At 42.0% G+C, this 16,711-nt stretch overlaps 1 protein-coding gene across 1 annotated transcript in view; it reads left to right on the top strand.

Moving 5' to 3' along the window:
- Window positions 1–16,711, top strand: part of celsr1a (cadherin EGF LAG seven-pass G-type receptor 1a) — a 189,646-nt gene that overhangs the window by 150,350 nt on the left and 22,585 nt on the right. The window contains exons 16-25 of the mRNA XM_042335450.1: window positions 251–371; window positions 1,757–1,940; window positions 2,446–2,547; window positions 6,695–6,789; window positions 7,112–7,321; window positions 10,679–10,862; window positions 11,981–12,112; window positions 13,842–14,016; window positions 14,842–15,009; window positions 16,304–16,430. Of these exons, the coding sequence (XP_042191384.1) occupies window positions 251–371; window positions 1,757–1,940; window positions 2,446–2,547; window positions 6,695–6,789; window positions 7,112–7,321; window positions 10,679–10,862; window positions 11,981–12,112; window positions 13,842–14,016; window positions 14,842–15,009; window positions 16,304–16,430 (1,498 nt within the window). The remainder of the gene's footprint in view (window positions 1–250; window positions 372–1,756; window positions 1,941–2,445; window positions 2,548–6,694; window positions 6,790–7,111; window positions 7,322–10,678; window positions 10,863–11,980; window positions 12,113–13,841; window positions 14,017–14,841; window positions 15,010–16,303; window positions 16,431–16,711) is intronic.

Genomic DNA, 16,711 nt, shown 5'->3' with positions numbered 1-16,711 from the left:
AATCTCTCAAAAAAACAATAATAAATTGGTCATTTCAGTCCACAACTGTTTGTGGGAAACTGCTGTGCGCAATTGGCTGCCGTGTTTCGCCCACAAATATACAGTCAATTCACTTTACAATCTATTCTGTGAAGCGTTTTGAGACGTCTAGAAGACGTGAAAAGCGATATATCAAATGCAAGGATGATGATAATTACAGTATTGACTGCTGCCCCCGTTAAAGATGTATCCTGTTTCTTCTTCCTCACAGGATTGACCAGCCGTGTCCAAGAGGTTGGTGGGGGAATCCCATCTGTGGTCCATGTCACTGTGATATCAGCAAGGGCTTTGACCCCGACTGCAACAAAACCACGGGGGAATGCAGGTGCAAGGTGAGACTGGGCAGCTCTGTATAGTCCTCAGCTCTCCAGTTCTTAATATTCTGAGAATAAAGAACTTGCATTTTCATAGCACCTAATTGTGTCAAAACATTTCAAACCAATGAATATACTGTTAAAGTATTTTAAGAATAAGACTGGCTCGATGTCAAAGTACTCAAATTAGTTGCCATTTCCTCCCATATCACACACACACACACACATGCAGTGTTTATTGGGATATATTGAGATGGATCAGTTTTCGTTGATTCTTCTGATTTGCTGTGAAATAATTTGTATAGGTTTAGATAGCAAAGGTGTTGACAAAATGGTCACTGGTGCTGACCAAAGCTTGCCGAGTGATGTTACCAATCTGTAACAACACTCCCTTTCAAGATCATTTACAAACATATAGACTTTGTTTAAAACCAGCCACCCTTACCCTGCAGTCAAAGTCCTGCTTGTTAGTTAACCACAGCAGTCGTATAATCCTCCAGTTTGTTCATTGCACAAAGCTAATACTGCAATAGAGAAAACTCAGTGGGTAACCTTGTGAAGGGGCCCATCTGAAGCTGAAATTCAGTATTACATGTAAAAGCTTCCTGGAGTTCCTTGAAAAGGATACTCTCACAAAATGGTTATTGACATGTACCGACTGTGTGTGTGTGTGTGTGTGACCGACTGTGTGTGTGTGACCGACTGTGTGTGTGTGTGTGTGTATGTGTGTGACCGACTGTGTGTGTGTGGGTGTGTGACTGCGTGTGTGTGTGTGTGGGGGGGGTGTATGTGTTCCCTTTATCTGTTGGAATATCTATGAATTCACATATTTCAGGGACATGCAAAATTCTCACATCTTCTGTCCTTGCTGAGTTCTCACAACACAGCACTCCCACAGTTAGCACAAGATTGGTTTGGATGAAAAAAGCCCTTTGGCCCATCTGATCTCATCCTTCCAGAATGCCCACCCTATTGTCCTCTCATCCACAACATCTAGCTGTTACTTAGGTGAATACACTGGACACTAGTTGTGTTTGGTGACTGTTCTCTGCAGCAGAGACTCTGCCTACAACACAGAGAAAAAGGATGTTCCAGCTGCTGTCAGTCAGATTGCTCTATTCTGCACTTGTGAAACTGACTGTTCTCTTGTACCACAACAAATTGCGAGTTCAGGCATAGTTGCTGAGAATGTAGTTACTCTTCCAAAGTCTGATCAGAAAATGTTACTGAAGCCAGTTCCTGCTGCACTTCCGTTCTCTTTAATCCATTTATGAGAAATGGAAATTATTATTATTATTATTTTGAAAGGTATTTTATTCCTTTCAAAGCCCTTATCCTTATAGAGACAATGTTGAGGTCTCCCACACAGGTTGTCTCAAATTGGGCTGACTTTTCTCCTGCAGGCAAACTATTACAGGCCACAGAACAATGGCACTTGTTACCCATGTGATTGTTTTCCTATTGGCTCTCAAGCCCGCACGTGCGATGAAGAAACTGGTCAATGTACCTGTAAACCTGGTGTGATAGGGCAACAGTGCAACCGCTGTGACAACCCGTTTGCTGAAATCACCAGTAATGGCTGTGAAGGTAGGTCTGATTGTGGTTCTGGATTCATAGATATATAGAAGAACTGGAATGATTTTAAGACTATACCTCCTTGTAACAGAGACTTCTACCATAGAGAAAATTGTCCACTATTAACCTGTGAATTCATTTTATGATTTAAATACCTGAATCAAGTCACCCCGTAACCTCCTTTGCTCTAAGAAGCATAACCCCAGGCTTTCGAGCTCTCATCATATTTTAGCCCCTTCAGCTTATGTATTAATCTTGTGAACAGTCCATCTGATATTATTGAAAACCTTCCATGACTGTCCAAGCATCAGGAAAAAAATCTTAGAGGAGGTTGTAATTATCTGTTTAAATGGTCTGAATGCTCTGTTTAATACACTTGATAATAGTATTGTATATCCTTAAGTTAATACTGAACTAAGATCAAAATTTGTTGTCTTAGTCTCTGGTATCTAAAGACAGGCAGTAGATATTTCTGTGGGTATGAATTTATTCTGATATTATGTCACATCTTTTTCAGTGAAGTACAATGTGTGTCCAAAAGCTTTTGAAGCCGGAATTTGGTGGCCAAGGACAAACTTTGGACTCCCAGCAGCCATGCCATGTCCCAAAGGATCGATTGGTGAGTGAAGCAGTCATTTTATGGCCCTTTGACTGTAATCTGCTGTGGTGTAGCTCACAGCATTGGAGTAACCTACTTTCAGTGATGGTTTGCGTACTACCTGCTTATATCAATTTCAAAGGCCAGTACAACAACAACAACAACTTGGATTTATATAGCACCCTCCACGCCGGACGGCGTCTCAGAGAGCTTCACAGTAACGGATCCCGGGGCCGAGCCAGGGGGAGGGGGAGGAAGGTGACCAAAGGCGCGGACAAAAAGAAAAGTCTTCAGCCGAGATCTGAAAATAGGAAAAGAGGGGGTGAGGCCAAGGGAGTGAGGAAGGGAGTTCCAGAGCCTCAGGGCATAGTGGCTGAAGGCACGGTTGCGGAGGGTGGAGCGGAGGACTCGGGGGACAAGGAGGAGGCCAGACCCAGTGGAGCGAAGGCAACGGGCACTGTTGTGAGGAGAGAGGAGATCGGGGGGTTGCAGAGGAGTGGAGGGATTTGAAGACAAGAGTGAGGATCTTGAAGTCGATCCTCTCTGGGACAGGCAGCCAGTGCAGTCTGGCAAGGACTGGGGTAATCGGGGAACGGAGTTTGGTGCGGGTAAGAATGCGGCCAGCAGAGTTTTGTATAATCTGGATTTTATGGATGGTAGTGGAGGGGAGACCGGCGAGGAGGGCTCCGCTGAGAGGTGACAAAGGCATGGACCAGGGTTTCAGTGGCTTTCGGAGAGAGATATTGGTGGAGAGGAGCAATGCGTCGGAGGTGGAAGAAAGCCGTACTGGTGAGGGACTGGATGTGGGGGAGGAAGGATAATTGGGGGTTGAACCTGACGCCTAGGTTGCTCCACAAAGTGGCACTGAAATGATGTGACCCGCAGAATGGCTCAGTGACTGCCACAATTGGCTTTGAGTCCAACCATGGCTGATTAATTTTTCCACTTTCCTACCTGGAGCGGGAGGCTGGCCAATTGTTAATCTGTCATTTCTGTTCCACTTCAAATCAGATAACTCCACCAAGATAATTGAATGTGGGATCTTTCAAGACTGAATGGCTAAATTCAGCACTGAATTGGTTCAGTTATCCACTATTATCAGGCTTTTATCTTTTGTCTTTCATTCAGGTGCTTATAAGCCAGTAAATATATGTGTTCAGGTGTGTTTGGTTTCTTATTTGGCAGTCCAATAGTAGTGATGGTACAGTGGCAGATTCTATGTGTTCCAAAGTATATTACTAAAGCATTTCAGATCAGAAATCCACCAACTTAACACTTTCATTCAGATATGATACCTGATGCACGTCAGTATTGTGCTATAGACTTGAGCTCTTTAGGCTCCATTCCAGATGGTCTCCATTGTTTCCCACCCGCGTGAGCCTTGTAGTGTAGATAGTTGCCATGGAGCCCTACAGGTAGAGAAGCTAGCTCCTCTGGACGTGGGTATCACACTGAAGGTGATGGTGAAATGATGATATGGATCATTACATCAGATGACCTCTGATCTGTATGGTGTATCCCCTGGGCAGTAAGGGAGGTTGTATTATTTGTGGACCTACAATTCTATTCATCATTGTGTGATCCTACATTTAAAAGTCTATTGTCTTGAAGTTGCATAAATATTACCTAGTAAGAACATAAGAATTAGGAGCAGGAGTAGGCCATTCGGCCCCTAGAGCCTGCCCCGCCATTCGATAAGATCATGGCTGATCTTCAGACCCAACTCTGATTACCTGCCCTATCCCCATATCCCCTCATCCCTCTATTTTTTAAAAATCTATCAGTCTCAGCCTTGAAGATGTTCAAGGACTGAACATCTACAGCCTTCTGAGTGAAGAAATGTTTCCTCAACTCTGTTCTAAAAGGCTGACCCTTAATTTTAAGACTGTGACCCCTGGTTATAGATTCTCCTACCAGGGGAAACAGACCGTCAGTGTCTACTTTATCCAGCCCTTTAAGAATCTTATATGTTTCAATAAGATCTCCCCTAATTCTTCTGTACTCTAGAGAATACAGCCCTAGTTTATTCAGCCTATCCTCATAGGTCAGTCCCCTCATCCCAGGAACTAACCTAGTGAATCTATGCTGTACCCCCTCTAAGGCAAGTATGTCCTTTTTTAAATAAGGAGACCAAAACTGCACACAATACTCTAGGTGCGGTCTCACCAAGGCCCTATACAGTTGCAGCAAGACTTCCCTACTCTTGTACTCTAAACCTTTTGCAAACATGCTAACATGCCGTAACAGTCTGAGTGGACTGCTCTGGGCTTACAGACATGGGAAACGTGTCTGTACAGAGCACATCCAAACTCAGCATAAACTGAAATAGGATAATGTAGCCAAACCAAAGTCAGTTTGCGACCAATTGCCACTGATGTTGACGTTTGTAAGTTTTCTCTCCAGAAATGGAGAGCTCAGCGTGACACTTGATACTTCACGTATTGAAGTATGTTAGAAACCTAACCCAACACTGCGGTAGGAGACTTCTAAAAGAAACCAACAAAACATAATGTAATGAGACTAAGTCAGGGCACTGACTGGCTCTAGTGTTCATTATTTCTTTAAATCTCATTGATTTAATACAGTATAAATTAACCCAAAATCTTTCCAGTCAGGGGAATTAAAATTCATAAGCGTAGCTTTTACCACAGAGATGAAAATAAGCAGTTTGAATTTTTTTAAAAAGTGATATTTATTTTCATGCAGGAGGTATTATTAAAATGGCTACCACTGTGCCATGAATGTTTTAAAGATTTAGTTTAAGCTCCTCTGTGATGTCCGTGTTGCATTATGCTGCAAATTCCCGAACCTGTCCTGAATCAAGCAGTAAGTACTATAAGATGTGCTGAGGGAGCTGGGTCTTCCTGAGTCAATGGCTGAACGCACTCCAATCGAAACTTATCCTGGAACGTCTGACTGGCAGTGGAGTGACACTTTTGATTTAAAACAAGGGGGTTGCAGATTGCAGGTTGATATACAAGTCAGATCAATAGTTAGAACAAACAAGATTGTCAACAATGATTTGAGGACCAAGGTTTTTCCAAACTGAGAATAAGCTCAAGCATTCAGCAACTCAACTCTCAGCCAAACCTCCACCCTGGCTGCATATATGTTCGACTTGGATTGTTGATAAACAACGTACGTCAATGCAGTTCTTCAGCACAGTTAAGAGCTGAACTGTTCTCAAAGAACATTTAATTTACAAGCTAACATAAGAGCCTATCAATCTCAGCAGTGCAGGAAATTCTATGATGAAAGTATTGGACCCATAATCCAAGCACGCTATAGGTGAGTGTGAGCTAGGCTGTGGTCTCCCATGGGTGAAAGAATGTCTTGAGCTGTATGAATGTATTGTGTTTCAGTATTTTGCCCTGTAGTTCTTTCTGGAGCCCTTACGAGCACCTGGACAGTTGAGCAATCCTGCACCATTAAGTGTTATTTTACACAGGCAATATTCATTCCATAGCACAAAAATTCTTAATCATACCTTTCTTTCGCTCTTTCTATAATATACATTGTGTTGTCTGAGTAAGTGAATTGTCATATTGTTATGATTCCGTGACCCCATCACTCCCACCCTCGCCCGACTCCACTGACTCCCCATCCCTCAGAGGATCGAATTCAAGATCGTCGTCCTCACTTTCAAGGCCATCCAAGGCCTTGCCCCCTCCTACCTCTCTGACCTGCTGACTCTCTACCAACCTGCCCTCTCCCTCCGTTCAGCAGGCTCTGGCCTGCTCCATGTCTCTCGCCCGACCCGCCCTACCATTGGTGGCCGGGCTTTCAACCTCTCTGCCCCACACTCTGGAACTCCATCCCACAGTCCATTTGCCTCACTTCCTCCCTTGTCTCCTTCAAGGCCGGTCTCAAGTTCTCTTCGATTGTGCCTTTGGTCGCCCTCCCACCTCTCTGCCTTCCCTCAACGTTACCCCACGCCTCCCTTATGCTCGTGTCCTGACCCCTGACTGTCCAGCGCCTTGGGACATCCTCCCGACATGAAAGGTGTTCTATAAATGTATTTTGTTGTCGTTGTTAAAAAAAGGATTACTTTGACTGTTACTTTTGACGTTATTTTGCTGCCGCCCTGTAAGAGTTGAATATACAGTATAATTAATAAAGTGAGTAAAGCATCTCTAGTTATGGAACCTTTATGCTTTGTTTTATACAGGAACGGCAATCCGGCACTGTAATGAAGAAAAAGGTTGGCTGCCCGCAGATCTCTTCAATTGTACAACACTTGCCTTTGCCGAACTCAAGATAATCGTAAGTCCCTTTACTGCACATGCCAGTTTTGTTATTAAGTTGGAAAATAATTGGACGCATATAACTTCACTTTTTATGCCTCCATCGGGGCAACATTGGAAATAGCAAATTCTGTTTGTTTACTGTGTCTGAATGTGAAGTAGTAGGAACAAATAGTCTGATGTGTAAACGCTGTGTGGAAATGCCTGTTAGCATTGTGTGAATGCTCCTGCACCGTGTGGAAATGACCATGTGCTAGCATTGTGTGGAAATGGCTGTGTTAGCATTATGTGTTGCACACATACACAAACTCTTCACTCGATACTTTATATTTTATAAACAGATGGAAAAGCTTTATCGCAATGAAACAAAGATGGATGCACATAAATCAAAGCAGCTGGCTAACATGCTGCGCAATGCCACCAAACACACAGTTACATATTACGGGAACGATGTGAAGATTGCAAATGAACTGATGAAGAGGATTCTTCAGTATGAGGGCACACAGCAGGACTTCGATTTGGCTGCCACTCAGGATGTAGAGTTCAATGAGGTATATTATATGATTTCCATTTCCCCACCCAAACACAAGCAGCTTGTCATCTACAAAGTCATCTTCAAAGGCTTTCCTTCCATGGATGCATGGTGTTATTTTAAGAGGCTGAGAGGTGTTATTTTAGCAGATCACAATAGTGATATATGCATGAAGAATACCCATCAACCCAGTTGATCTCATCTTTCCATAACACATACTCTCCAAGCTTCACATTACAGCATTAAGCCATTTTTTAAATGACTCCGGTAACATAGCCTCAACCACCCTTCTAGGGAACCCATTCCAGTTATTATAATAATATAATAATATATTCTGACTCCAACTAACTAAGCCAGAATGAATCTGACATATAGTTTGTTTGCAGGGATGCAATCCAACTGGTTCTCTCCCCTGCAGCTTTATTGTTAGTTTTCAAGTGAAACGTCTAACCTGCAATAGAATGTGGCTCTTTGAGCTGCAATGGTGTCCTTGTGAGTTATATCACATTGCAACTGGATTCAACAATAGTGTTCTCTATTCCTATAAGAATAATAATAGTAATCCTTGTATTTGATATAGCACCTCATCTTCAAGACGTCTCAAAGTGCTTCACGGAATATACTGTAAGGTGAATTGACTACATATTTTCTGGGCTAAATGAGGCAGTCAATTGCACACAGCAGTCGTGGATTGAGTGACCATATTATTTTTTTAATTACCATCTGGGTAGAGAAATACTTTCTGCTATTTGCTCTGAAATTGCCCTGCAATTTCAAATCCAGAACTTGTGCCCCCTTGTCCTGCTGCCTTAGTGTTCTTGTCAGGAACCTCGGTGTTCTGTTCGACCCTGAGCTGTCCTTTCTTCCTCATATCCGCGCCATAACTGGTACCGCCTTCCACCACCTCCGGAACATCGCCAGACTACAGCACTACCTCACCCCTCACGCTGCTGAAACACTAGTCCACGCCTTTATCACCTCAAGGCTGGACTATGGGAACTCTCTCCTCGCCGGCCTTCCCGGCACCTCCCTCCACACCCTGCAGGTCATTCAGAACTCTGCAGCTCGTGTACTGTCCTGCACCAGGCTTCGGGACCACATCACTCCCACCCTCGCTCGCCTCCACTGGCTCCCCATCCCCCAGAGGATCGAATTCAAGATCCTCATCCTCACCTACAAGGCCATTCACAGCCTTGCTCCCTCCTACCTCTCCGACCTACTATCCCCCTACTTACCTGCCCGTACCCTCCGTTTCTCTGGCTCCGGTCTGCTCTGAGTTCATCGCTCTTATGCTAGACATTATTTTCTTTGTTCTCTGCACTGTCTCTAAGGCATCGGCAGTCCCTTTATGTCGCACAACTGTACGCATATTTGATAGAGGTCTTTGTCCACTTTTCTTGGATCAGATTGTAACACAAAGCAATAGAATGAATGTATGTCTTCTTTTCACAAGTTAATTGTGTTAAGCCCCAAGCTTTGGAAAATGTCAGGCAGAAGCTTAATTACACTTCATGTAACCTAGCAATCAGTGTATTCAGGTGTCAGAAATGGAGTCTGCATAAAGCTGAAAACTACCATTTAATTAATTCCCCCATTCAACAACGTGTAAGAGAAGACTCACTATCTTTGTCTGCTTAGAGCCTGGCATTCTGTAAAGCTCCACAGCTCAATTTCATTCAGATTTGCATTTTTTACCCTAGTTGGTTTGGGCATTTCCCTTTCTGAACATTGTGTGGTCGGATCTGAAGTGTATAATGAAGTACAGAACACTTCACAATTCTGTCCTGTGAAATTGGGAGATTTTAGGATTTGGAGCAAACCCGCATTCTGTGACTTGTGTATTTGGGCCAACAGTGGGGTCTAATAAGTCTTAACAAGTTCTCATAGGATTCCTTATTAAGGAAACCAAAAGTATGTCACGTTGACCTGAAGGAGCTCCATTCTGATGGCAAATATTTTCAAATCAGAGTTCCCATGATTCAGCATGATGTGTCTGGTGTTCTTCTTGTGTTTATCATATCGTCTGGTTTCACTATTGTGCAAAAAGCCACTGAACTGCAGGGAAAGGAAGATACTGTCTCGCAGCAAGCTGGAGCCTAAGGTGCAATGTATCAATTACACCTGATTCCAGTAAAAGTTAGCACACCCAACCAGAACCTTTAATCTGAAAACCCAACCTTATGGTGAGACACGATCAAATTGTGAACAAGATCTAGTTCAGCTTGTCCCCATTTTTCCTGGGGGAAGGTGCAGTAGACGCCCTTGTCATAGAATGCAGCTTTGTGTGATATTATCCACCACAATCCACCTTGGCTTTGAGTATAGTTATCAAGACAGTGCTGGTGGGAATCTCTGCTGCTGGCTTTCAGGATCCTTGATCTATTTACACAAGCTGAGCTCTGTTTTTGTTACTTTTGCTAACCTGTAGTCCAAGGCCACTATCTTCAAGATATGAATTGTGAAAAGCATTGACGTCCACCTTCAGCACATTTGATGAGACAAATATTGAATATCCAGCTTTACCCCAATGTTTACAGTGATATGCTCGGTGGTGTAGTGTATGGGAACACTCGCTTACTTTGCCATGGATGGATACATAATTTGCATCCACTCGTTAGCATTTCATGCAACACGCTGTTAAAGTCGTGCCTCTCTTGGAAGGGTTGGGAAACTGGAAGAAATGTTTACGTCCATGAGCTGCTCTGAGTCGTCTTATGGTATCAAAGTACAATGGGTATAATCATTTTACATACAAATGTTTGACATTTTTATGATTTGCTTTGCGTCATTAATGTAAACCTCAATGTTAAATACCATTGTAAAGACTTCTTTTCCAGGTGCCAGGGTAACCTATGCCCTCAGCTCTGGGCTCCTGTTATGTCAGCGTTTAAAGCTTATTACCAGCAATTGCTGGCAATGATTGGAGATGATCATTTGAGCCAATGAGATTCTGACCTTCAGTACCTCAATGTTTGTGGTTTAAGCTCACTTTAAACTGTTTCCTGTTGAGTTCAAATAACCAAAAAGAACTATTAATATTTTCAAATGAGGTATTAATTGCATTGCAAGCGGACCTTAGCTTAGGAGCTCATTCTCAGAGAGGCCTTTATTCCACATCATTGGCCAGAACTGCTAGTAAAACTTAAAACATTAGATGTGATTAATGCAGCATTGCAATGACTAATATTCTTGTTCATTGATACCTGGGACGGATGTCGGCCGCAGTTTCGAAACCTCCTTTTGTCTGGTGCCTACCTGAGGCAGAAAGGTCGGCCAAAGCACATGTAAAAAGAAGGATTTTCGACTTTGTGTCCCTGGTATGAACTCAGCTGGAAGGTAAACTTACATGTTTTAAATAGTTGCCATGGCTTTTCAGAATATAATAAGAACAGCCAGTGCCATTCTGGATCTTGAGAACAAAGAGTACTGGGAACAAATCCAGCGGACTGAAGGAGGTACAGCACACCTAATGAAGCATTACGAGGAATATGCTCACACCATAGCACGAAACATGAGGAAAACCTACCTCCGACCCTTCACCATTGTCACACCCAACCTGAGTAAGTAACGAGACATGTTCAGAAGGATACAGAATGCATTATCACTGTATCGTCCAATCTTTCTGTTTGGCAGTTCTTTTAAAACGTTCACTTTGTAATGAGCTGGTGTATTAAAAACACTTAGGGAACTCTACAGTAATGGGATATGTTGCTCATCCAAAATTTGGATGTGGTGGTTGGCGCCAAACAGTGGGCGTCTGGTACATGGCTTGTCATCTGGGGAGATTCTGGCACTGTCCAAAGTGGGGTGGGGACGAGTAATTGCCCAGGAATCTCAGCTCCCTGCACATAGATCTAGAGCGGTTTTGGTGAAGGCACGAGAGATTATTAGACTGACCTCTGCTGGGAAGAGTGAATGGTCCTGTGCAGGTTCACTGACTGGAACATTGGGAGGAGATTTGGGGAGAAAAACATCCTGGGTAAAGGATGAAGTGTTATTTTTGGAAAGTGAGTAAGTTTGTTAATTGTTTTCAATATATAAAGTAAACAATATTTTTTACACTGTTTCTGTGAAAGTTACTTTAGTGATAAAGATTATTTGCAGTATTCTCATATAGAAGATAGGAGCGCTGTTTTAAGCACGTTAAGAAAAGAAATTTCACCTGGGACTAGATTTACACTATTTATGTAGTACAATATTTTATGACATTTAGCAAATTATTGAATTCAGTCTAAATTCTAAATCAGTCTAAATTGAGTCTTAAGTTTTCAAAGGAATTTACAGAAAACCTGCTTCCAGGTGAAGGCTGTATTTAAGAATTTGCCAAATTCTGGACACTTTAAATTGCTACGTAAATAGTTAGTCTAGATCTAAGTGGAATCTTTCCCCTTTAGAGTGTAACAGTAACATAGATAACAGATAATAGAAGTTATCACCCCATAGAAAATAATGCAGTATCTTTGTTCAAATAGTACAATTAATAGCATTTTATTAGAGCAGGTTAGATGTAACATTTTGGACAATATATATTAAACTAATCCATTTCAAATTAATTGAGAAATTCAGATCTTCTAACTATGCAGATCACGACTCGACAAACCTCAGAGTGGTGGGACAGCCTTGTGCTTTGTGTTTCAATACTCTGACCATTTATGTACCTGTAATTCTTCTATTCAAGTCATTGCTGTTGACCTTCTGGAGCCTAAATTCCTGGGTGCCAGTGTACCACAGTTTGAGAAAATCCGTGAAAAGATTCCAGAAGACCTTGAATCTACTGTATACTTTCCAGAAAGTCTTTTCAAAATTGAAGGTGAGAAAAATATTTAATTGCCTTTTGGCTCTGTGTCCAGACAAGGTACCTTTGAAAGCTGGGGATCAAAATGAAATCCTGAGTGTCTGTGGTTCTAAACTCCAAATGTCTATTTCTTTGCATCTCTTTAAAGAGTCCCCCCCCAATCCTCTTTTCTCTGGTAATATACAACAACATTCATCCTGAGAAATCTCTGGAAATCCACAGCAGGTGAAACAGATTCCACAGCTTTGGTGAAGGTCCATGCTTGAAATGTTAGTTAACCTTTCTCTTTCCAAAGCTGTTTGACATTTATTTCTTTTTCTCCTGAGAGGTGAGTCATGTTCTTGTACACAGGGAGGTCTACAGTTGTTGCAGACAGGCTTCCCCAATGGCCCAGCAGCACTACGATGTACAGACCAGATGAATGCAGGTTTAGTTGCTATTCTGTCGTGAGTTAGCTAAATCTCAACTGGGGCTGGGGGGTGCGCACAGATGAATTGACCTCAGTGTATCTGGGCTAGAGAGGCCAAAATAAGTCAGCCAGGATTTCCTCTTCTGATTTATATCTTGTGGCCCTTTTTGGAAAGTGTGGATTTGGGGATCAGCTAGCATGACTCCAGAGCTCAATTGCCAACCAAAGCACATATTTAAGCAGACACATGAAGAATTGCCACTTGGGATGAGGTACCAAAGGATTGTCAATTCTTGTGAAGCCATATCCCAAGAGATCCATCTTCCGGAGAGTAAGGGAGAAAGTTAGAGAAAGGAACAAACCGATATTCTTCGCTTTCTTGTCTCTCGAATGATTTCTATTGGAAAGTAAGAATTGGTTGTCAATACCGGTGTGTAAAAAAAAATGTCTTCAATGTCTCAGAAATTCGCAGCGGTTTGAAATTTAAGACTATTTTACCTATCACTGATTCCTCAACCTTGCACAATACTTCTGGACAATTCGTTTCATCTTTTCATGTAAACTGCTTCTAGGGAGTAAAATTACAATCCCTTGAAGTGAAGAGTTCAGTTGAAGTGTTATCTCAAACTCACTGTATCACCCCCACCAGGTTAATGTTCTGTGACTTCAAATTCTTTAACTGTAAAGTAGCTGTTCACATTCAGTAGCGAGACACTTCACTGTGACATTTCTTTTCTTAGTTTACTGTAGTTTACCGTAATCCCTTAAATAGAAGTTCATTCACACACTTAGGCTTCTAAGCAAGCTGATAAATTAAAACACTGAAAAAACTACTCCTCGTGTCATTATAATGCGAATTGTCATAGACTGAATAAGGGACAAGTGTCTCTAAATTGCATCAGTGAGTTGATACATCAGCAAATTGTAGAATAAACCTGAGTCAAATCAACAGCTATGTAGCTCCAAGTCCATTCCAAGGTGCAAGGTGGTAGTTACAGTATTATGTTGATTATTAGAAATGTTGGTATTTTTCAAGTAAAGCCAAACAAATGGTGTGTATGCATGAAGGCCTGTTCTTCCTCAGGAATGTACCTCCTTTGGATGATTCATTGAACTCTGAGCCCAGTTTGACTATGCTGTGATATAATAAATTCTCTGAATTCTTCAATGGAGTGAGTGACACATGCAAGAAGTTGTTAAATCAAGCATTTTATTTTAAGAAGCCTTACTATTCAGGGATGACATGGATTTGTAACTGAGATTTAACTCCCGAGTTGAAAGAATCATTCCTTGATGTTTGGTGTCCTAAAGTAACTCTCAGTAATATATTCTTAGGGCAGGGCTATTTCCCTCAATTCAACATAACCGGAAGGTCGAAAGACTTGTCATCAAAAAGGAAGAAAAGAAGTACAGAAGGGCCTCAGCATTATGCCGTTGCTGTGGTGATTGTATACAGATCTCTGGGATGGCTTCTACCAGAGAGGTATGATCCTGATCGGAGAAGTATGAGGTGAGCAGTTGCAGGTTCTCCACACATATAGTTCCTGAGGCGCCGTGGAACTAGACATTATATGGCTCCTAAAGTAACATGTAGAGTACTAGGTTTACTAGGATACAGACCAGAAAGCATGTGTTTCAGATATCGATCACAAATCAGAAGGAAAAACTTTCAAGAGTTGCTGATACCGTGGATTGTGCCAAGTCTGGGGACTTTGGGTTTAACTAGATCTGGGATTCACCTGGAAAAAACATGAGAAATCTGCTATTATCCAAGACATTATTGATGGCTGACCAATCTGTCTGGCTCACCAATGACCCTTGGAAGTGTAGATGTGTATTCAACCCTTTGAGCCAAAGCCATAATGGCCAGCCATCCCACCTGGACAATACATATACCGCCTTTAATGTAAGAGAATGTTTCAAAGTGCGTTAGCTGGGACAACAGGAAAGGGAGAGGTGGAGGGAGAAGGTGACCAAAATCACAGTTATCTAATGCTTTGTATTAGTAACTGCATTTAGCATTGATAATTTCCATTCTGTCAGACTTATCCCAGTTATTCTAATATTGTTCATCAATATCCAGTAAGTTCCCTTGCACAAATATGAGAAATCTGATTTTGTAGACACTCGCTGAATTGTAGAGCAGCTTAACATGAGAATTGTATTTTCTTTGGACACTGATAAATGGTGTGAAATGAAGACCAGTTACAACTACCAGCATTTTTCATTTTAAGATGATTTGTATTTATTCAAATTAAATCACAAGTGTTGCTGCAGGTCTTCTTTTACCTGGAATTATGGATGATTGTTTCTTAACTCATTTCCTTGTCTTCAGAGTACCCAACCGGCCAGTCATAAACACACCCATCATAAGTGCTACTGTTTACACTGAAGACCAGCTTTTGCCCCCGCAGCTCGAGAAGCCCATTACACTAAATTATCGTTTGTTTGTGACTGAGGAAAGGTCTAAACCTCTGTGTGTGTTCTGGAACCACACTCTGGTGTAAGTGGAACAGAAAACCATTGTCTTTTATTTTTCTCTATGGAATTTGTTGAACTGATCAGCTAAGCATTGTGCAAATTATCTGATATATATAAAAGGTTAAATGTTCTTCTTAATGCATATTTGCCAGCAGACAATTGATTTAAAATGCAAGACAGGAGGGTTTTGATTTAACTCCGGAAAAAAAGATAATTGTCCAGTCACTGAAAGATTTTAGGTCCATTTGAAACTGATCAAGAAAGGTCCCAAGCAATGCCATGTGTCTCAAAGGTACTTCAAAACAATTTTATGAACATTTGTAGGCACCCATTTAAAAGGGCATCATTGTATTAGAGAATGGTAATAAAGGTGGTTCCAGGACATAAGTAGAATTTTAGCTTCATTATCTTTGGGAGTATCTTTGGAGATCAGGAAGTATCAATACAGAACTTTACCCCAGGAATTAGTAGAAGAGGCCTGTCCACAGTAGTACAAGATGTGCTGTTTGTGGAAGGAACCAGCTTAATGGGCCAAATTAATTATATCATTATTTTCACCCTCGCCCAAATCCACTGACTCCTCATCCCTCAGAGAATCGAGTTCAAAATCCTCGTCCTCACCTTCAAGGCCCTCCATGGCATTGCCCCCTCCTACCTCTCTGACCTTATCAATCTGTCTGCTCCCTCCGCTCAGTAGGCTCCAGCCTGCTCCAAGTTCCCCGCCCGGCCCGCTCCACCACCAGCAGGCAGGCCTTCAGCCTCTCTGCCCCCACCCTCTGGAACTCCATTTCACATTCCCTTTGCATCGCTCCCTCCCTTGCCTTCTTCAGGGCACGCCTCAAGACCCTCCTCTTCAACCGTGCCTTCGGCTGCTCTCTCTGCCCTCCAACACCCCATTCGGGTCCTAATCCCTAATCCCTGACTGTTCAGCACCTTGGGACCTCCTACCAACGTGAAAGGAGCTTTACAAATGTAATTTTGTATTTTATAAACTATTCTCTGTGTGATGCAAGTGCTCTCTATTCCTTGATCAGCTTAGTGAGGACATTGAGCAAGCAAATTGGTAAAATCAATTGTGGCAACTTTTGTCCCTTCAATAAATAGACAGTTCTATTTTCCATAAAATTACTTAAAGCTCAAAAATAATTAACTTGACTTTCAAAGGAAAAAAAATTAAATAAACAGATGGTATTGGGAATGTGTATCTCTAGACCAGATAAAACAAATAATTTAGAAGATTCACAGCTGTTCAGTTCAAAACCAAACCAGTGCTTCTTGACTCTGTTGTAAATCCTTTCATTTCTTCCCTTTGACAGGATTGGAGGAACAGGAGGATGGTCCTCCAGAGGGTGTGAACTGGTCCTCAGAAACAAAACCCATATCAGCTGCCAGTGCAATCACATGAGCAGCTTCGCAGTGCTAATGGATATCTCCAAGCGAGAGGTGAGTTAGAACTTATCACATGATCAGACATATAAAGCTTCCATTGTGCCCCAAAGCAGGACAATTGAGATTTTCCAGTTTATCGAACACAATTACCACTGATTAAACATGGGCAGAGACACATCTCTCCTTTCAGCTCATTTGCCAAGAATAAGAGTAATTTGTAGGACCTGAGCAGGCTAAAAAAAATACATAGCCTGCAGCAGCCGTTTCTTTGTCTATTGGTAATATTTTATTACAGTAAAATTGATATTGTGGATGAAAGTGTGTCAAGCCTCAAC

The sequence above is a fragment of the Callorhinchus milii genome, unplaced genomic scaffold (assembly GCF_018977255.1).
Source record: "Callorhinchus milii isolate IMCB2004 unplaced genomic scaffold, IMCB_Cmil_1.0 Scaffold5, whole genome shotgun sequence".
NCBI lineage: Eukaryota > Metazoa > Chordata > Chondrichthyes > Chimaeriformes > Callorhinchidae > Callorhinchus > Callorhinchus milii.
The sequence above is the reverse complement of the archived record's forward strand: the minus strand, read 5'-3'. Positions and strand labels throughout refer to the sequence as shown.